The sequence below is a fragment of the Mandrillus leucophaeus genome, unplaced genomic scaffold (genome assembly GCF_000951045.1).
Source record: "Mandrillus leucophaeus isolate KB7577 unplaced genomic scaffold, Mleu.le_1.0 Scaffold69, whole genome shotgun sequence".
Lineage (NCBI taxonomy): Eukaryota > Metazoa > Chordata > Mammalia > Primates > Cercopithecidae > Mandrillus > Mandrillus leucophaeus.
This window is the reverse complement of record NW_012107474.1, coordinates 742,293-763,363: the sequence shown is the minus strand read 5'-3', so window position 1 is coordinate 763,363 and position 21,071 is coordinate 742,293. Positions and strand designations below refer to the sequence as shown.

The following is a 21,071-nucleotide window of genomic DNA, read 5'->3' as shown; positions in this document are numbered from 1 at the left end:
TTGGGATCTGGGCGCCTGCAGATGGGCCCGAAGCCAGCCTCCTGTGATCCGAGCCAGTTCTCTGGCACTCGCGGAGCGGCCTTGGCTCACCCGACCGCCTGGGAACTGATCGGGGTCTCTGGCAGCCTCCCAGGGCTGAGGTTCAGACTGTTCCGCCTACCCAGGTCCACACCTGGTGGGGCTGGAGTTGAAGCTTGGTTTTAAGGCAGAGAGTCAGCTGTTTGCAGGTGTGTGGTTACACTGCCCTTCGACGTTAAGGTTTTGTTCGTCTTGCTATAAAGTTTGCAACCTTTTTTCTCCTTCAGATTTGGAGAAGGGGAAAACAGTTTCTCTTTGAAAAGAGGAAACGAATCGTGGCTTAAGCAAAATTTGTAATCTTTAAAACTGGCCGGGCTCTGGAGCTGAGTTCAAGTGACATGTCTAAACTTTCTTCTTGAGTGACCAGATTTTCCCTTACCGGCTTTTGTCACTTAAGAGAACTCATGTTATAGACAATCGTCCATCCAAAACCAAGTCTTTCTCCTTCAGGAAGGACCCATCTTTGGGAACTGCAGCTGGATTCCTGCGCAGTGCTTATGGCGCCACCTCTTGTCATATTTAGAAAAATGCTCTCACATAACTTGAGAAAAAACAAAATTTCAGTGACCAAAGCCGGGTACCCTTGGAATACCAAGCTCATTTACTTGTTTGCTCAATTGGAAAACGCTGGCTCTAGGATCACACAGAATCTTTGGGAGAGTTATTTTTTATGGTATTTGGAAGCATCCAAAAGAAGTTCTAATAAACGTATTTCTTTATGAGAAAAAAACATTATCTAAAATAATTTCTGAATTTAAAAAGACTACTGAAATTTCTCCCCCTCCTCCCTCAACTCCTTCTCTTTATCCTTTGTTGTCTGAATGCACTACCTAGCCCAGACCCACCTTTCTTCCTCCCTCCTCCTCCTCCTGTTCTGAGGCCCTTTCTCAAACAGCCAGTGTCTGATAGGGGACAACTACGTGCCCCAGTTCATCAGTTATGGTCAAAGGTAGAACTTAAAAGTATAATCAAGGAATTTCTTGATGCTCACCAGGACCCTACTGGTTTTTCCAGAGAATTTAAATACCTGAGTGTGTGACCCTGGCTCTACTTTGGGAAAAATAATTTTTTTTTTTTTTTTTTGAGACTGAGTCTCGCTCTGTTGCCCAGGCTGGAGTGCAATGGTGCAATCTCGACTTACCGCAACCTCTGCCTCCCAGATTCAAGCGACTTCTCTGCCTCAGCCTCCCAAGCAGCTGGGACCACAGGCACGCACCACCATGCCCGGCTAATTTTTGTATTTTTAGTAGAGACGGGGTTTCACCATATTGGCCAGGCTGGTCTCGAACTCCTGACCTTGTGATTCACCTGCCTCAGCCTCTGAAAGTGCTGGGATTACAGGCGTGAGCCACTGGGCCGGGCCATAAAAATTACTTTAAATAGTTAACACAAGTTCTCATTGCAGACATAAGCTCTTGCTGATACAGCAGCCACATTGTCTGTAATAAATTCCACCTTGTTACAAGGTTCCATTCCTTGGAGTCAAAAAAAATTCAAAGGGTAGGTATCACTAATACTCCTGTAATGGCAAGTAAATCTCAGCCTATAACTTTTCAACTAGGTCCTTTACAAGGGACTCAAATTTTCCTTCTGGTTCTATCAGCTACCATCCATCTTATAAAAAGAGACTTCTTAGAATTATAATACCCACATTTTTTTCTCCCGAAGGGGTCAACGTATTTAGAATTAGATGAGAAAGCTGAGTTACTAGACATAAAAAAAGTTTCAAAATCTAACCCATTTGCAATCCATATTGCCCTAGAAGACACTGAATTATTGAATAATGAAGAATTACAAAACCTACTAAAGGCAGTACTTGATCAAATATCGTCAGAGTCTTCCACTGATACTGGAAGAATCCTCTTGGCTACCCTGATCAAAGTATTTTACTGTAGTGGACTTTTGTAGCACATCCTTTAGTAGTTCTGTGGATGAAAGTATTGATTTCTCTTTACCTTTACTTGGGAAGGCAGACGATACACTCAGACAGCTATACCCAGGGCCACACTGAGAGCTCAACTGACGCAAAAACTGTTCTTTTAGATACTGACTTGTTCTTTTTTTTTTTTTTTTTGATGGAGTTTTGCTCTTGTTGCCCAGGCTGGAGTGCAATGGTGCCACCTCGGCTCACTGCAACCTCTGCCTCCTGGGTTCAAGGGATTCTCCTGCTTCAGCCTCCTGAGTAGCTGGGATTACAGGCATGCGCCACCACGCCTGGCTAATTTTGTATTTTTAGTGGAGACAGAGTTTCTCCATGTTGGTCAGGCTGGTCTTGAACTCCTAACCCCAAGTGATCCGTCCATCTTGGCCTCTCAACATGTTGGAATTACAGGCCTGAGGCACTGGGCCTGGTCTTTTGACTTGTTCTTAAAAAAAAAAAAAATGTATTACAATACATGGGCAGTTTACTCCTCTGCTCAGAAGATAAGCAAGCTTTTATAGAAGATGGGATACATTCATTACAACAGCCTAAGGGGACATAAAATTTCTAAAGAAAAACTTCAGTTTTATAAAAAACAAAGTACTTGGGCCACTTATTATCTAAAGAAGGACTTTCTGGCCGGGCGCGGTGGCTCAAACCTGTAATCCCAGCACTTTGGGAGGCCGAGGTGGGTGGATCACGAGGTCAGGAGATCGAGACTATCCTGGCTAACATGGTGAAACCCCGTCTCTACTAAAAATACAAAAAACTAGTCGGGCGTGGTGGCGGGCGCCTGTAGTCTCAGCTACTTGGGAGGCTGAGGCGGGAGAATGGCGTGAACCTGGGAGGCGGAGCTTGCAGTGAGCCGCGCCACTGCACTCCAGCCTGGGAGACACAGCGAGACTCTGTCTCAAAAAAAAAAAAAAAAAAAAAAAAAGAAGGACTTTCTATTAATCTAGATAGACTGAAAGGAATTTTAGCTTTCCACCACCAACAACCAGTAAACAAAAGGGTTTGGGGGACTGGCAGGATATTATAGAAATTGGATTCCAAACTTTTCTTTAAAGCTCAGTCCTCATATGCGCTCTTAAAACAGAACATGCCAGGACTTTAGAGTCGGCAGAAGAAAATCCACCAACATTTGAAATGATCAAATGTGATCTTGCTAATGCTCCGCCTTTGGGATGTACAAATTATAACCTTCCATTATTATTTGTATAATACATGAAAGTGGTGGAGATGCTTTAGGGGTTCCTAAAACACCATGTAAAAATGTTTATTTAGAAACAGAATGCTTGTTCCCCGGTGCTGCAAAGAAACAGCACTCAAACATAAATTTAATCCTCTCAGCAAGGCCATTTTTACTTTCTGCAGAAAGGGTGCTCATCGCAGATGGAACAATGGCAAAAGCACACCTGAACAAAAGAGGGAAGCAATTTTTATCCCTGATGTAGTTTGTCCCTGCTACTGTGTTCTGTCTCCATTGGCTGGAGCCAGACCTCACAATCGAAACTAAAACCTGATTGGCTAACAGTTTAAAACTTTTCTCAATAGGTAAAAGTAATGGAAAGACAAAAGAAAGAGGAAGTTGCTTATGCCAAATAGGGAAGGGGCATAGGCTGCGAGCTGGAGCGTACCTGCGAGCAGGTCCAGCACAGACACCTTGGTTAAGGTTCTGGGACATAGAATGTACTCCATGCGTGTGAGCATGTTTAATAGCCACATAGGACAGGGCTTAAAAAGAGTTATTAGCACAAAGCCAGGAGGTTTGAAGGAAGTTAGTTTTTTTTTTGTTTTTGAGACGGAGTCTCGCTCTGTCGCCCAGGCTGGAGTGCAGTGGCCGGATCTCAGCTCACTGCAAACTCTGCCTCCTGGATTTAGGCCATTCTCCTGCCTCAGCCTCCCGAGTACCTGGGACTACAGGCGCCTGCCACCTCGCCCGGCTAGTTTTTTTTTTTTTTTAGTAGAGACGGGGTTTCACCGTGTTAGCCAGGATGGTCTCGATCTCCTGACCTCGTGATCCGCCTGTCTGGGCCTCCCAAAGTGCTGGGATTACAGGCTTGAGCCACCACACCCAGCCAGGAAGTTAGTTTTTAAAAGAAACTATTATTTTTAACACTTACGGTTTATTCTTTAAGAAGAAGGGAAACTTTGAAGAGGAACTTTTCACTTTCTACAAACACAAAGATCGAAATAGACAGTCATTGCCACAGTTGCCTAAAATATAATCCAGGAAAACCATTATAAGGACATTTCCCTTTACCTGAGGCCCTTGTGAGGTATGACCATTAGATTCCATGCTGTTGCCACCCTCAGAAACATGCAAACGTGTTCTGGTAATGATTTACGTGTTTTTCTCACTGGGCAGAGGCATTTCCATGCAGAAGAGCAGTGGCCTCAGCAGTGAGTAAAATTGCTGTGGAAAAACGTATTGCAATCCGGGGAATTCCTCTGGAACTTGTAGCAACAGAGGAACTCACTTCACCGGGTGGATGATTCAATCGGTATGTAAACTTTGGCCCATCCTCCAGCATTTCCATTGCGCTTACCACACCCAATCATCTGGGTTAGTGAAATGCACCAATGGAATAATCAAAACTCAATTGGCAAAATTAACCAACCCTTTTTAAATTCCTTGGTCAGAAGTTCTTCTTAATCTGCTTAATCTGAGGTTCTGCTTAATCTGAGGTCGACACCTTTAGGTAAACACCAGTTATCTCTGTTCGAAATTAGGCAGACCCATGAAATTATCTCCAAGGAATTGTACATCTATGATATTAAAGGGAGACATATTAAGCTATTGCAGTGCCCTTACAAAATAATTAACAAAAATTATAATTGACAAAAATAATCTTTTCACAGTGAGCTCCCGGGAAACAAAAATTTGAAGGACCGCAGACTTCAGCCAGGAGATTTTGTCTATTGGAAATGACATTTTAAAAAAAGTCTCTGCAACCAGCTATGGACCTTATCAGGTACTTCTGACCAGCCTTCACCGTAACATTAGAAGATGACTCTTGAATTCACATCTCCCATCTAAAGAAATCTGAGCCTCGGCTGGGCACGGTGGCTCACTCCTGTAATCCCACCACTTTGGGAGGCCAAGGTGGGTGGATCACCTGAGGTCAGGAGTTCAAGACCAGCCTGGCCAACATGGTGAAACCCCATCTCTACCACAAATATAAAAATTAGCCAGGCTTGGTGGTGCGCGCCTGTAATCCCAGCTACTCAGAGGCAGGAGAATTGCTTGAACCCGGGAAGCAGAGCTTGCAGTGAGCCGAGATTGCGCCACTGCACTCCAGCCTAGTGACAGAGTGAGACCCCGTCTCAAAAAAAAAGAAAGCTGTGCCTCCTAAATGGATTGTTGTACTGGAAGGTGATGCCCTGGGACAGCTAGGACAGTGTTCTTTGGGTTGTGCCCGGTCACAAGGTCAAATATGTCATACCGTTTCACACTCCCCAATCTTCCTCATCTACAGTCTTGTCAGATTCATTCTGTATTTCACTGGTATCATCATTTAGCTTCCGTCTTTCTTCCAGAACTGGGTATCGAAGGTGTTACTTGACATGTGAAGGCCCTCACCAGTTATACACAAAAGGCCTTAAGTTATAGCCAGATGGGTATCTCATTATTAAATGACAAACTTACCTGAGAAAATCTGTATTATGAAACCATGTGGCTTTAGACATACTCACTGCAGCTCGAGGGTAACCTGTGCTATCATAAAACTGAAAGTTGTGTCTGTATCCCAGATAAGCCAAATGATCTCACTCAATTCATAGCTGATAAGAAACCCACATAAACCAACATTTCAGAGCCAAAACCTCCTCTAACCAACTGGCTAAATAGCTGGTTGGGATCTTGGCAAACTTAGTGACAAAAAATGTTAACTTATTCTAGAAATTACAATCCTTTTTTATGTTTGTCCTGTTTGCTTGGGCTCAGCATAAAGGGATAAAGTGGCTGCACAGGGTCCTTAGTGACAGCAAACTGTCTCTGACCCACGTCTTCCAGTTTGAAGACTTTACATCTTCACTGGGATCTTCTATTGTATCAAAGATGTTTAAAAATCCACTTGCAGGCCAGGCATGGTGGCTCATGCTTGTAATCCCAACAGTGCGAGGCCAAGGCAGATGGATCACTTGAGGTCAGGAGACCAGCATGGCCAACATGGTGAAACCCTGTCTCTATTAAAAATCCAAAAATTAGCCGGATATGGTGGTGCACATCTGTAGTCTCAAGCTACTCGGGAGTCCAAGGCAAGAGAATCTCTTGAACCCGGGAGGCAGAGGTTGCAGTGAGCTGAGATCGCACCACTGCACTCCAGCCTGGGAGACAGAGTGAGACTACGTCTCAAACAAACAAACAAAAATCAATTTGCAGAAACAGAATAAACAAAAATCTAGTTTAGAACTATGCCCCTGAAGCAACTTTTTTTTTTCCATCCTAACAATACAACCACACAAAGCTAATTTAATGGTATTTGAAGGACATTAAACATGTAGGGGCATGTAAACATTAACCGAAACTCAGTGAATACCACCACATTTTAAACAGTGCCATCCACAATGGCATTTTAAAATATAGCTAAGTTTTGGGACAATTTAACAATGCAGAAGTTCAAAAAATACGTGGTATAACCCAAGTTCCTGTTTTAACTGCATAGAAGTCAAGATTTAAAAAGAGGAAATGGGGGGCATTATGTAATTTAACATGTCTGGAATCCAAAGATACATATTCAATTGTCAAAGAGCTTCAAGCTCAGAGGAATGACCCAACGGCACATTGTACAGGAAGTACAACCATAATGATTCTTTTTTTTTTTGAGACGGAGTCTTGCTCTGTCGCCCAGGCTGGAGTGCAGTGGCCGGATCTCAGCTCACTGCAAGCTCCACCTCCCTGGTTTAGGCCATTCTCCTGCCTCAGCCTCTGGAGTAGCTGGGACTACAGGCGCCCGCCACCACGCCTGGCTAGTTTTTTTTTTTTTTTGTATTAGCCAGGATGGTCTCGATCTTCTGACCTCGTGATCCGCCCGTCTCGGCCTCCCAAAGTGCTGGGATTACAGGCTTGAGCCACTGCGCCCGGCCAGTACAACCATAATGATTCTTTAGAGAAACAGGATGATTACTTAGAGCAGTCTGGAATTAAAAGTGCGTATGTCTTTCCATAAAGAAAGATGGTTACAGAATTAAACTGATAGAATCACAATGGTACCAACTTAGGAGAAATGACAGCTGAGCCCCAGAGCCATGGTAAAGACTGTCCACAGGCACAGACAGTCACAGTGGGCTGGGGCCAGAAAGGGGAAATTCCAGGGCCCCCACCCAATTGTGCATATTGGAGTCACCTGCTGGGAATTTCCACCAGAGTTTTTATTTGGTGGTTAAGTGTCTGTGCAGTTGGATTTTTGCTTTTTTGGTCATTATGAGTACATTCCTTAGTGGGTGAAAGAGTTACTTCCAGAGAGGCTGCATAGAAAGAGTGGACCTTCTGGCAGCACATTAAACCACCAGATGCTTAACACTGGGGAGAACAAGGAGAGCAGCTGAAGGTCCCAGATTTGGACTCACTTTGGAAGGGGCTAGACAGTGTGGAGCCTGGGTCTCCAGTGGGAGCCCTTGGACAGGCAGCAGTGAGCAGGGTCTGGGGTGAGGCATCGAGGGAGGGAGAGAGGGCTGTGCCCACAGGCCAGAGCCCATGTCCCACGACGGGACCAAGCAGTGATGCGGAACCTGCGCTCCTGGTATGTGGGAGGACTCCTGTAGGGCTGCACACGGTTGGCAGCTTCATGGCTTCAGAGCTGGTCTGTGCCATGCGGGGTCTCTTGTGCTCAGGAATTTGTCCTTGACCAAGGCACAGACAGTTCCGGTTGCCCATCCCTTGCAAGCAGTTACGATTCTCAAAGCACTTCCTGTGCCAGCCTCTCTGCATCCTCCCAGGGCCAGGCTTTAGTGATCCCTCCACCTGTACTTTTGACAAGACAAAACACAGCTTGTTCCAGGTCAGGCAGCCAGTAAGAAGGAGAGCTGGACGTGGACTGGGGGCTCACCCTTGGAGTCCGTGCTTCTTCCCCATGTCTCAGGAGCTCCCCTCAGTTCCCTGGAACAAGGTTGGAATGTCAAAAAGACCTGAAAACTGGCAGGAAGATGTCAGAAAAACCACAGAATGGATTGAGGCATCTGACAGTTTGTCTTGCTAGAGGCACATCGCGGGGGTGATCCAGGCCCTTGCTGCAATCACCAAGATGGATCTCGAGCAGGGGCACGTGTGTCCTAGGACCCTGGCTCAGGGCCTATTGCCCACTGCGCGGTGATATACCAACCCACCGAAACAGAGGGAGTTGCCGCAGAGAAAGACTAAGATGCATGGGGCAGCCAAGCGAGGAGATGGGAGGAAGCCTCAAACCCGCCTACTGAGGGGCTTGGGGATGGTGTTTTTCAGGGATCTGGGCAGGTGATGGAGTCTGAAGCATGGGGATCACTGATTGGTGAGTATGAGGGGTGAAATCATGGGATGGGGGATGAAGAAAGCACATTCCTGAGCTGAGTCGGTTCCTTGGTGGGGGCCCTCACACCGGTTGGCGTCGGCTGTTTTGCTGGGATTCGGGGTGTGGAAAACGCCTTAAGCAATTCTTCGCTTACAAGGTCCACGCTCAGAGGTCCACGCTCAGAGGTCCACCCTCAGAGGTCCACGCTCAGAGGTCCACGCTCAGAGGTCCACCCTCAGAGGTCCACGCTCAGAGATTCCACCTCCAGGAAGAACAGGGGAGCAGTGGTCCATGTGCCGGGTGGTTCTTGTTAAGTTAGCAGCTGCAGTGAGGCGGGTGATGGTGCCTGCCACACCCTGGTCAGTGCCCAGCTCCAATTCTGCCCAAAGCCTGACTTGGAATTCTCAGTAATCCTGTGAGGAGGGTTTCATGCAGGGCTGGTATCTGATCTCGGCCGGATGTGCTCCAGGCCAGGCCCCCTGGTTGCCTGGTCACCTGGGGTCACCCTCCCCCATCCCTCCTTCCTGAGAGGGCATCACCACACTGCACACACCCCTGTCGACCATTCCTTGATGTCAACAATTTTTTTTTTTTTTTTGAAATAGAATCTAGCTTTGTTGTCCAGGTTGGAGTGCAGTGGCACAGTCTCAGCTCACCACAACCTCTGCCTCCCGGGTTCAAGCGATTCTCCTGCCTCAGCCTCCCGAGTAGCTGGGATTACAGGCATGCGCCGCCGTGCCCAGCTAATTTTTGTGTTTTTAGTGGAGATGGGGTTTCACCATGTTGGCCAGGGTGGTCTCGATCTCCTGACCTCCTGATCTGCTCACCTTGGCCTCCCAAAGTGCTGGGATTACAGGCGTGAGCCACTGCGCCCAGTCAATGTCAACAATTTGATCTCCATCTCCTAGCTTTGCCCAATCTACAGCGTGCATTGGTATCCCTGGAAGACCCACAAAGCCCAGATTGCTGGGCCCACCCGGAGCGCCGCTGACTAGCTGGTCTGGGGCCAGGCTGAGAATGCATCTGTGACAGGCTCCTAGATAAGGCTTGTTCTGCTGCCCAGGCCAGCCTTGGGGAACTGAGGCTCGAGGCCAGCGGGTCTCCAACCTGGCTGCACAGCAGCCTCCCCAAGGAACACTGAACACCAGCCACAGCAGCCCTTCTCCAGTAGGGAAGGGGCATTTAAAGCCCCAGGCGCAGGCTGGGTGGAGATCACCTTAGCTGGGAAGTGGGCAGTGATGGAGCATCTGGCCATTTCTAGCTCCTCCCACCTGCCCAGGTAAAGGCTCCCAGGCATGTGCAATAAAAGGTTATCACGCAGTTAGAAGTTTGTTTTTTGTTTGTTTGTTTGCTTTTTTTTTTTAAGCTAGGATCTTTCTCTGTCACCCAGGCTGGAGGGCAGTGGTGCAATCACAGCTCACTGCAACCCCCAACTCCCAGGCCTAAGCCATCCTCCTAACTCAGCCTCCCGAGTAGCTGAAACTACAGGTACGTGCCACCACACTACTAATTTTTTTTAATGTTTAGTAGAGATGAAGTCTCAATGTTCACAGCTGGGTCACTAGGTGTGCCGTGTGACTCTTGTTAAGTCAGTAGCTGCTAACTTAACAGCCTCAGGTTCCAGGCTGACCTCGAACTGCTAAGCTCAACCAATCCTCCCACCTTGGCCTCACAAAGTGCTGGGATTACAGGCGTGAACCACCGTGTCTGGCCACAGTTAGAATTTTAAAGTAGGGGACCTAAAGCAGATGCTGACCACATGTGCCCATTTGCAGGTCTGCAGTGGCCCTGGCAGTGTGGCCAGTTGTGTGGCTTGCCCAGACAAACTGAGGGGTTTCCCAGGACAAGGGCCTTCCTGTGCTAACACCGAGACGTTCACCAACTGCAGCCGTGGCCAGCAGCCTGCTTGTGTCCAGAGCTCTCAGGCAGGGTCTGTGTGGAGCTTGGTGCTGAATTCTGCTCTGGGGCTGTGAGCAGCTTTAGCACAGCCCAGGGTTGTTTCTACACTTCCCCTAAAGCGGTACTGGCTCCCTCCCCTCTGAGTACCCCAGTGGGAGGCAGAGGGGGCTCTGTAGACAGCCAGAGGACAGGTGTAGACACAGTTGGAGGAGAGGTGTAGACAGCTTGCGGGGGGAGATGTAGACAGCTGGAGGGAAGGAGTAGATGGCTGAAGGGAAGGTGTAGACACAGCTGGAGGGGAAGTGTAGGCAGTCAGAGGGGAGGTGTAGATGGCTGGAGGGGAGGTGTAGACAGCTAGAGGGGAGGTGTAGATGGCTGGAGGGAAGGTGCAGACAGCTGGAAGGACGGAAGGTATAGGCACAGCTGGAGGGGAAGTGTAGATACAGCCAGAGGGGAGGTGTAGACATAGTTGGAAGGGAGGTATAGACACAGCTGGAGGGGAGGTGTAGACATTGCTGTAGGGGAGATGTAGACACAGCCAGACGGGAGGTGTAGATGGCTGGAGAGGAGGTATAGACAGCTGGAAAGGAGGTGTAGATGGGTGGAGGAGGAGGTGTAGATGGCTGGAGAGGAGGTGTAGACAGCTGGAGGCGAGGTGTAGATGACTGGAGAGGAGGCGTAGACAGCTGGAGAGGAGGCGTAGACGGCTGGAGGGGAGGTGTAGACCGCTGGAGGGGAGGTGTAGACGGCTGGAGGGGAGGTGTGTAGACCGCTGGAGGGGAGGTGTAGACGGCTGGAGGGGAGGTGTAGACCGCTGGAGGGGAGGTGTAGACGGCTGGAGGGGAGGTGTAGACGGCTGGAAGGGAGGGCAGACAGACACTCACTTTCCTGCTTTGCTTCTGCCCTGGCCAGGCTCTGCCACAGGTGCCTCCTTGGTGGGGCCACCACACCATTTCTGGAAATGCACCTAGGATTTGGGACAGGGGCTCAGGATGGGGCTCTGTACAGACCAGCAGGTGAGGGAGGAAAAGGGGAAAACAGAATCTGCCCATGTTCTGAAGCCAGCCTGTGTGGCCAAGGTCAGCAGGCAGGACAGGGCCCCCATGCGCCTGGCCACCTTGCCAGTCGGGGGAACACAGCAGACACAGTGGCCAGTTTCCCTGGACAGCCTGTGTTGAAGTTTTATTTTTTTTCTATACACATGATTGATTAACAATTTAATGAATGGGATGTCATTTTATACCCTGACAAGTTTAAATGTAAATAAATTGGCACCACCTTTAACCAGACTGTCCTGACTTGCACAGGAGACACGCTCCTCACCTCAGCAGCCTCAAGCCCTCCCTTCTCACGTCTCCATGCAAGGACTGTGCAGGTCAGAGCAGGGCTGTCCCCCCGATGAGCCCCTAGAAGCACCCGGCTGGCCATGGCTGTCATTTTGAGGGCAGAAAATAACTGGATTTCTGGTTAATTGGTGACATCCTCGAGAGCTGTTGCAAGCCATGTCTCGGCCGCGTGACGGGGCAGACGTGGAGGGCCCGACGGCCTTGTCTTCACCAAGTGCTCCTAACGCTCAGCAAACTTGGGGTTCATGACCGTCGTGGTGGCACTCTTGAAAAGGGGATTATCCTGGTGGGAAATGCAAACAGGCTTGTGAGTGTGGGAGGTTTTCAGAGCAGAATCTTTATACCTGAAGATACTCCCCGCATGGAAGCCATCGCTTTGAGGAAGAGCTGGAGGTGGGGCAGCCCTCCCAGGGTCCCAGCACCGGCGGCCAAGCTCACCCACAGCGGCGGATGCCCAGAGGACAAGCTGCCCGGGGAGGCCGAGGTGCAGCCATGCGTGGGTGTCCGTGGCCTCCCACAGCAGGAGGTCGCAGAGTGTGGGACGTACACGTCCCTCTGCGTGGGACCCCCGAGGATGGCCGCTTACGTTGTTCCACTGGGACTTGAGCTTCTCCTTCTCAAAACGCCTGTACTCCCGGAGGTCGCTCAGGTGGGTCAGGGCCTTCCAGATGACCAGCAGGAGGACGCCGATCAGCACGATGCCTGCCACAGTGCCCCCGACGATGGCGGCGATGTTGGGGCCCGCCACGCACTCTAGGAAGAAGCAGCGCACCGAGCATCAGTCCAGCCCCATCTCACTGGGCCGTGTGTGCCCACAGGTCCGAGGTCACCGCACAACACAGCACTTAGAGAGACGGAGGTTCCCAGGGCCCTGGCTCACCGTCCATCACCACGGCCAGGGGTCAGTAAGAACCTGGCCGAGCCCCTGCCGGATTCAAGGCCAGGCCCCATGGTTCCAAATGAAATCTAAGGGCCACTGCCACCACCCCTGCTCACAGAGAAGAAGGCAGGGCCAGGGTACTGGGCAGCCAGGGCAGAGCGCTAATACTGGGAGGTAGGAGACGGTGTGAGGGACCCCACTGTTCTACATCAGAGTTCAGAATAAGGCTCAGGGTCCCTGCTTGCGTTCGCTCCCCCTACTGCGAAGGTGATTTATGGTAGTCAAGGACAGGCCCAGAGCTGAGCTCAGCAGGTGAGGCCGCTACCAGGATGAGCGGTGTGAGGTCCTGGTTCCCACAGCAGCTGTGCTCACCTCCTGAGCATGGGGGCTGTGGCCATAGTGGACCAGGCCCACAGCTGCTGACCCTGGGACAGACAGGCAGTCCCTGGCCTGACCTGGCACCCTCACTCCCCATGCCCCTTCCTGCCATCCTGACCTGCACCCTCACTCCCCGGGTCCCCTCCTGCCGTCCCGACCCGCACCCTCACTCCCCGTGCCCCCTCCTGCCATCCTAACCCGCACCCTCACTCCCCGTGCCCCTCCTGCCATCCTGACCCGCACCCTCACTCCCCGTGCCCCTCCTGCCATCCTGACCCGCACCCTCACTCCCCGGGCCCCCACCTGCCGTCCTGACCCGCACCCTCACTCCCCGTGCCCCCTCCTGCCGTCCTGACCCGCACCCTCACTCCCCGTGCCCCCTCCTGCCATCCTAACCCGCACCCTCACTCCCCGTGCCCCCTCCTGCCATCCTAACCCGCACCCTCACTCCCCGTGCCCCCCTGCCATCCTGACCCGCACCCTCACTCCCCGTGCCCCCTCCTGCCATCCTGACCCACACCCTCACTCCCCGTGCCCCTCCTGCCATCCTGACCCGCACCCTCACTCCCCGTGCCCCCTCCTGCCATCCTGTCTTTCCTGGTGGGGGGGTCTGCCTTCCTTCACCTGTCCTCAAAGGTGAAGTGACTTGACTGGGATTGCACAAACCAGACATGACCCAGGTCTGTCCCTCAAAGTGGCCTGCAGGTGTTCCTGCCCTGGCAGGTGGGGGTCTGCAGCCCCAGGCCCACGTGTGGGTTGTGAGCTCCAGGCATGTCACCTACAGGCTCAGAGCACCCCACTGCCTGCCTTGGGTCCCCTCCTGGGGAGGGAGGAGCTCCCAGGTCTCAGTCCTGCACGAGTTCTGGCTGGCTGCTGGCCATGCCTGATGGAGTCCGCCTGCGGCCCCCCAGTCCCAGCCCCTCTGCCTCTCGGGAGCCTGTGGAACATGAGACCTGAAAAGACAGGGTCAGTGCCGCCAAGGTCACCGTGGGGCTGGGCCTGGTTCCGACTGGAGCCAAATGAGTGACGAGCAGAGAGTGTTGGGGGATGGCAGTGCCTGGTGCCCCTGGGCCCTTCCAGGGCTGAAAGCCGAGCACCAGGATCTCCCAATGCCCTCAGGGGAGCCTCACTCAGCAGCCTGACCTCAGGCCACCCCTAGGGACCTGCAACTCCAAGCCTGGCCCCATGAGGCATCCAGTGGGAGATGACCTGGCCCGGGCAGTGTGGCATGCTGGTGGGCCTGCCCGGTGTGGAGCAGCGGTGCCCCGGGGAACAGGCCATCTGCTGCCCAGCTTGATGCGGGGTCAGGTGAGGAGGGGATGGAAAAGGGAGGCTGCTCAGGGTGGGGGGGACTGGCCTCTGGCCTCCTTGCAATGCCACCAAGGGCATCCCGCATGGCTCACCCACCCTGCTAGGCCCACACCACTGGAGGTGAGACCCTGCTTCTGCACCACCCTCGCCTCTGCAGAGACCCCGCAGTCGGAGCTCTGGAGCCGGTCCCCGCTGCACCCCAGTGGCCTCACCTCGGCTCTCATCCACATAGATGATGTAGTGATCCCACCCGTCCTGCTGCTCCAGCATGTACGTCACCCAGCAGCCCTCTGAGTCCCTCTCCTTGCAGGTCCTGCCCTTCACGGGGTTGTTCGACAGCTGCAGGCGCCGACACGCCGCGCTGCAGTTCTTCCCGAAAGGGCCTTTGTCGAACTTCAGGCACTCAGCACAGGAACTGTGGGGAGCCAGGCGTGAGCGTGGGTGCCAGGGCGTGCGGGGGCTCAGGCATCAGGGGCTTGGGTTTGGGCTTGGGTGTGTGTCCACCAGGTGGGGCAGGTGGGGTTGGGGTGTCCTCAGGCCAAGGAGGGGGCCCGAGTGGGGCAGATGCGGGGTGCAGTGGGTGAACTGGGAGCCTGATCCCAGGGCCCATGGCAGGTGCGCACAGGAGGGAGGGGGGCACAGGGGTGCAGCGGCCGCTGAGGGCTCCTCAGTCCAAATGCACCCGCAGAGAACCCTGAGGTGCAGAGGTGCTCACTGGGGGCCCTGAGTGAGCCCGGCTGCTGGGGAGGTGGCCGGGGAGCAGGGATCCCTGCCCGCCCTGCCTGCTCCACCTGCACTCACATGTGCTCGCCGCAGGGCGAGGGGCAGCCGGGGCACTCCTGGCACAAAGGAGGCTGGTAATTCCTTTCGCACTCACACACGTTGCAGCGGCACCGGCCACGGCCGCTGCACTCGACGCGCCGCGCGTTCAGGCAGCCCTCGGTGGTCCTCTCGCACTGGCACGCTGAGCCTTCGAAGCCCTGGAGGCAGCGGCACTTCCCGCAGAAGCAAAGCCCCCTCGCTGGAAGACGGGGGCAGCAGGACTAAGCTCCTGCTTGGCCTGGGGACCGAGACCCGCCCGAAACCCCACTGCCGTCGCTCCCTCCGGCCCACCTGCCTCCTCCAGCCTGGGGGATGTGCCTGAGCAAAAGGTACCGGGCCACTAGCCAGGCCTTCCAGCCCCCGTCAGCCACGTGGCCACCTCCTGGCCAGTCTGGGCCTCCCCCTGCCCTGCTGTGAATGGGACCTCGGTAGGGCTGTGATCGTTCCTCCCGTGGACCCTCCCCACAAGGACCCCTTGCCCTCATGGAGACAGAAACTGAGGCAGGGCGGGGTGCAGGGTCGTCCAAGTTCCTGCTGACGCCCAGTGGCCGGGCGAGACTTGCGCTGTCTGTCCTCAGGATCCCCCCCTTTCTGTTCCACTCGTTGCGTGTTCCAGAATGCACCCCCCAACGCCGAGTCTGTGCCGCAGGATGGCTGTTGTCCAGCAGGGACCCACGGGCTCACCCGGGCCGCCGCAGACCTGGCCGTTGTAGCGCTCACAGTTGACGGTGTCACACTCGCAGTACTGCCCGTATATCAGCTTGCCGGGGATGTCGCTGGTGTGGCACAGACACTGCCCGCAGACACAGTCCCCCAGCCCTGAGCAGATGACGGAGTTGTTGTCCTTCCGGCAGCTTCCTTCCAGCTCCTGGCTGCTCCGGCCCTGCGTCTGGCACTCACAGGTTTTCCCAATGTAGCCAGTGTCACACCTGGGGACAGGAGGAGCTCCAAGGTCAGGCTCCCCACAGTGATGTGAGACAGCCGCCCCGTCCTCCAGGCCCCTTGCCCTTGGTGGAGAACACCCCTATGGCACACTGTCTGTGCCTTCCTCGAGGCCTACTGAGGACCTGCCATGTACTAAATGTGCTCAAAACGTGCAGGGGCCCTGGGCTCCCTCCCCAGGATGTCCCGAGGGGAAAGCAGACACCTGGCCTCGGCCTGAGCATGCAGCGGCTCGGCAGGCTCACTGTGCAGCTGTGTTGCCGCCATGCACATGGCCTGTGCTGCGACACCGGTGCCCTGTGAGTGGCTGGTGTCTGCTCCTGCATGCCCCACATGGTGGCCAGCGGGGACTTGGCCCTGCCACCTGCCACAGCCCCGCCCTCTCTCCAGCCAGCTGCCGCCTGCGTTTGTGCACTGACCGGCCAGGTTGTGGGAGAACTCAGGGACAAGCGGTTTTGTCAGATGTGGAAGCTGTCACCAAGACGCGGGCAGACAGGAGCCCCTGAGGCATCCTCAGGGACGGCCCTGCCATGGGCTGTCTTGCTCCCCAGAGGAGGAAGCCACAGGACCGAGCGTCTGATTACCTGCGGCAGGGCACCCCGCGACACCTGCCAAGTGTTCCGACTGAGTCACCCCTACAGTCCCGTGAAGAGGCCGCCCCAGGACTGCACACCCAGGATAGTGGGCAGGGTGGGCACTGAGGCACGGGGACAGCCAGAGACCACCAAGACCACAGAGACCATCACTGTCCTGAGAAATGGGAGGAGGCTGGGGGCAGCAGGGACCTGCAGGTGGGGAAGGGCACTGCCACCGGGGCGTGGACTGGCACAGCAGTCTGGAGAGGGGAGGAGGTGGCCAGAGCAAAGGGGGCAGAGCCCTGGGAGGTCAGCCCAGCAGCACTGGCCAGGCAGGCAAGGAAAGGGGGAGAGCCATCCAGCCCCAGGGTAAGCTTCCTGGCTGAATGCTGTGTGAACCTCCACCTGTCCCCAGCTTCTCCCTGAGGTGGGGTGCCCACGCCTGGCAGGGGGTGTGCACTCCCAAAGGGAGGCCTATGGGGCCTAGGCTGCCAAAGCAGTCACCTGTCCCAGGAGGCTCTCTGGCCTCTCATGCCCCAGGGCTGCCAGCCTGATGGCCTTTGGTCCCCAAGGACAGAGAGAAGCCAGCTCCAAGGGTCAAGGAAGGTCGGGCAGAGAAAATGACGCACTCAAGGCCATGGGCATGCCCAGTGGGGACTCCTTGTGCCCCTGACATGGGCCTCTATCCTCTGGTGAGGGGGTCCTCCTGCCCACCAGTCCCCTGCCTTGGGTCCTCCATGGCCAGAGAGTGTAGAGTACAGGCTGGCATCGCTGGTACCCTGGCTCATGAGCATGGGGGAGGGCTTGCCGAGGGTTTCTGGGTTCCAATCCCAAATCTCCCCACCTCCTGCAGAAGGGGGCCCCCAGGACGCCCGATCTGTGGAGTGGGGGAGGGGATGGAGCCACCTGCGCCCACCTTACCTGCTTACACCTGCCCTGTGGGGTGGGACTGGGGGAGCATTCACAGGGACCAGACCCCACCTCACCTGCTTACACCTGCCCTGTGGGGTGGGGCTGGGGGAGGTTTCATGGGAACTTGCACCCACCTCACCTGCAGACACCTGCCCTGTGGGGTGGGGCTGGGGGAGGCTTCACGGGGACCAGGGCCCACCTCACCTGCAGACACCTGCCCTGTAGGGTAGGGCTGGGGGAGGCTTCACAGGGACCTGTGCCCGCCTCACCTGCAGATGCCACACTCCAAGAAGCCCTTGCCATGGCAGAAGCTGCGGTCTCTGCTCTGGTCCCGGCACCGGCACTCACACTGGGGAAGGACCCGTACGGTCACTGTGTCCGTGAAGCCCAGTGCCCGGATGACAAACGACTGCTCCTGGATACACTCTGTGGCCGTGACCTTCACCCGGAAGGTGACCTGCAGGGCAGTGCTGGGCTCAGGTGGGGACCTTCGGCGGCCAGGGTCACAGCCTGGCTTCCAGCCCTCGCCTGCTGGCCTCTGCAGGGGTCGTGGGGGGTTCAGCGTGGGGAGGAGGGGATGACTGGGAGCAGGGAAGAGCTGATGCTCAGATCCGAGAAGCCGAAGTCAGCTGGCAAGGAGGTACTCTGCCCGCACTCCCGCTCTGACCGGCACCAGGATCTCCCAGGTCGCACATCAGCAGAGACATGTGACACACAGACAGCAAATCAAGATAAGCTGAGCACACTCCCACTCAGACCACCCAGCATGAGGGAATGTTCTGGTGAGAAGCCACAGGCAGGCCAGGCGCCGGAGCTCACGCCTGTAATCCCAGCACTGTTGTAGGCTAAGGCGGGCAGATCACCTGAGGTCAGGAGTTCGAGACCAGCCTGACCAATATGGTGAAAGTCTGTCTCTACTAAAAATACAAAAAGTCGCTGGGTGTGGTGGCGTACGCCTATAGTCCCAGCTACTCGTGCGGCTGAGTCAGGAGAATCACTTGGATTGTAGTGAGCCGAGACGGTGCCACTGCACTCCAGCCTGGGCGACAGAGTGAGACTCCATCTCACAAAAAAAAAAAAAAAAAATCCACGGGCAACATTTAGGGAGAAACGTGTTTGAAGGAATTCCAAAGTCATATTAAAAAAGTGCAATGAAAGCAAGTGTCTTACTGAATATTAGTTCGCAGCTAGCAAAACAAAAACAAAAAACAAATGATTGGATAATAAACTTCAACCTGAAAGATTAGGGAAGGAACTCAGTGTCCATTTCTAATCACCTGTGTGGCCCATGCCTTAATGTGTCTGTCAAAAAACAAAATGAAACACGCAGAAAATCATGAGAACGAACCCAACCCGGGTTTGCCATTTGTGCCTGTTCTGTGCGTCCGGTGTCTGCCCCCAGGGGGTGCAGCCGTCACGCCATCCCTCAGTCTACACTGGCCTGACCCAGGGATTTGGGGTTCCAGGTTGATGAGTAGGACTCTTGGGCCAAGGCGTGTGTGAAGCACCCTCTCGGCACCCTCTCGCTGACATTCATGACACCAGCTCCACAAGGAAAGTGTCTGGCCTCAGCAGAGAGGGGGTGAAGGAAGGAAACGGGGACCTGCCAGTGGATGCCGCCTGCCCCCAGACAGCATCTGATGGCTGTGTGCCCCTCCTTGCCCCCGTCAGAGTGCTGAGATGGGGACCCTGGCTCCTTCTGACTGTCCCCGGAGCCCCTCCGCGTGCTGGGATAGGGACTCTGTGGTCAGGCTCACCGGGACGTTGATCTGCACGCCGTCGCAGTCACCTCTGGACTGGTCCTTGAGGGTCACTCCATTGCTGCAGAAGGAGTCATAGGTGACTTTCAGGGTGTCGGGGAGGGCGTTGTGATCCAGGAAGACCCTGGAGGAGAGTTTCTGCGGGCAGAGAGCGGCCACTCTTAGGGGCGAGTCTTTCTGCTGTCCTGGCCCTGCCTGGCCCAGTGGTTTAGACCCGTCTCCACTTCTCCTCTCCCTGCAAGTCCCCAGTGTCAGCTAATGACACAGAGGAGAGAATGGCAGGATGTGCCGAGGATGGCGGGGCTGCCAGGGCCACAGTCCTGACCCCAAAACAGCCCGACCACAGGGACCAGCATGGAGCCAGGGTGTGAGCCTCAGGAGTGGGAGCTTCTGCTGCTCCTCAGCCTTGAGTCCCCAGGACCTAGCACAGGGCAGGAGCTGGATAAATTGTTCAAGCGATAAGAGAGACGGGGAGAAACAGAGAGGCAGAGACAGACAGAGATGAGCAGAGCCAGAGACAGAGACAGAGAGACGCAGAAAAACAGAGAGAGGCAGAGACAGAGACAGATGGGGCAGAGACAGAGAGAGACAGAGAAAGACAGACAGAGACAAAGACTGAGAGACAGAAGGAAATTGAGAGGAGGCACAGGGACAGGTTCATAGGGGCATCAGGTTCATAATGGCCAGGGCGGTGGTGTCACCTGCATCCTCTATATAAGGACAGAAACACCTCGGGCAGTGGCTGGTACCCAGGATGGTCTGCTCTGGGGGTTTGGGGCTCACAGGAGGCTACAAGAAGCCAATGGCACCTCCTCCACAGACCTTCAGTTTAATTCAATGACCCAGCGTTTGTCAGAGGCGCTACCGTATTGGGCTCCCTCAAGCCAGCAGGACCTTTGGCCTAGAAGGATCCAGGCCAGAATTCTGAGAACATCTCTCACCGGGGGGTAGATTTCCAGAGCAGTCTGGGACCTCTGGTGCCTGGGGCCCTGAGCAGTGCCTAGTGTGCACTTGTGCCTACCTATGCCCACCAGGGCCCCGGGCTTCCCCAGGGAGCAGCCCAGGGTGCAGCTGGGTCATGCACCAGGAAGAAATTCAGTGGGTGAGGGCTTCTCTGGGGCTTGCCCAGGACAGGTGTACAGTGCAAGAGGAATTCCACCCCCTAGGGTGTCTTCCCAGGGCCCAAGTCCACCGTGGGGGTTTCCTGTGGCCTCCTCCAGCCCCAGGTGCCCTGTCTACCACCAGAGTGTCCACCCCCCTTCCCCAGAGAGACCCACAGAGAAGAGTCCGGCATGAAGAGGGCCTGAGCTTGGGTTTCAAGGAGCATCGCCCACACCATCAATGAGAGAGGACACGGAGCTCCCCGTGGAACTGCCAGGCCAGGGTGTCCTGGAGGCTGCAGCCAGCCCACAGGGCAGTGGCTCTCCTCCCAGATCACCCTCCTGCTGACCTGCAGCAGGAGCTGACCTGCAGTGGGGAGGTTGCTGGCCACCCCACGGGTCCCAGCTGAGCGGTGTGGGAGACTCACATTGTAAGCGTTCTTAATGAGCTGGACCACATTGCTGGAGTCGTCAGACAGCTCCCCCACCGCTGACTTCGGGATGATCTCAGTGAGTTTCTGTTGGGCAAGAAGACCAGACACGGCATGGCTAGGACCTGTGCCATGGCGTCTCCACGCACTGGGCTCACCCTGAGGACCTGTGCCGTGGCGTCTCCACGCACTGGGCTCACCCTGAGGACCTGTGCCGTGGCGTCTCCA

The 21,071-nt window shown here is 54.6% G+C and overlaps 2 protein-coding genes across 5 annotated transcripts in view; both read right to left on the bottom strand.

Annotated features, from left to right (window-relative positions):
- PTTG1IP (pituitary tumor-transforming 1 interacting protein) overlaps positions 1-11,814 on the bottom strand; it is a 52,767-nt gene extending 40,953 nt beyond the window's left edge. Inside the window, exons 1-3 of the mRNA XM_012002598.1 lie at positions 11,739-11,814; positions 10,931-11,135; positions 10,512-10,677 (exon numbers count right to left, since the gene is read on the bottom strand). Coding sequence (XP_011857988.1) covers positions 10,512-10,677; positions 10,931-11,135; positions 11,739-11,814 — 447 coding nt within the window. The remainder of the gene's footprint in view (positions 1-10,511; positions 10,678-10,930; positions 11,136-11,738) is intronic.
- ITGB2 (integrin, beta 2 (complement component 3 receptor 3 and 4 subunit)) overlaps positions 11,542-21,071 on the bottom strand; it is a 48,276-nt gene continuing 38,746 nt past the window's right edge. For all 4 annotated transcript variants that reach the window (XM_012002476.1, XM_012002475.1, XM_012002474.1 and 1 more), the window contains exons 9-16: positions 20,841-20,930; positions 19,310-19,450; positions 17,822-18,009; positions 15,808-16,052; positions 15,103-15,322; positions 14,514-14,716; positions 12,319-12,485; positions 11,542-12,015 (exon numbers count right to left, since the gene is read on the bottom strand). In XM_012002476.1, the coding sequence (XP_011857866.1) occupies positions 11,953-12,015; positions 12,319-12,485; positions 14,514-14,716; positions 15,103-15,322; positions 15,808-16,052; positions 17,822-18,009; positions 19,310-19,450; positions 20,841-20,930 (1,317 nt within the window). In that variant the 3' untranslated portion in view covers positions 11,542-11,952. The remainder of the gene's footprint in view (positions 12,016-12,318; positions 12,486-14,513; positions 14,717-15,102; positions 15,323-15,807; positions 16,053-17,821; positions 18,010-19,309; positions 19,451-20,840; positions 20,931-21,071) is intronic.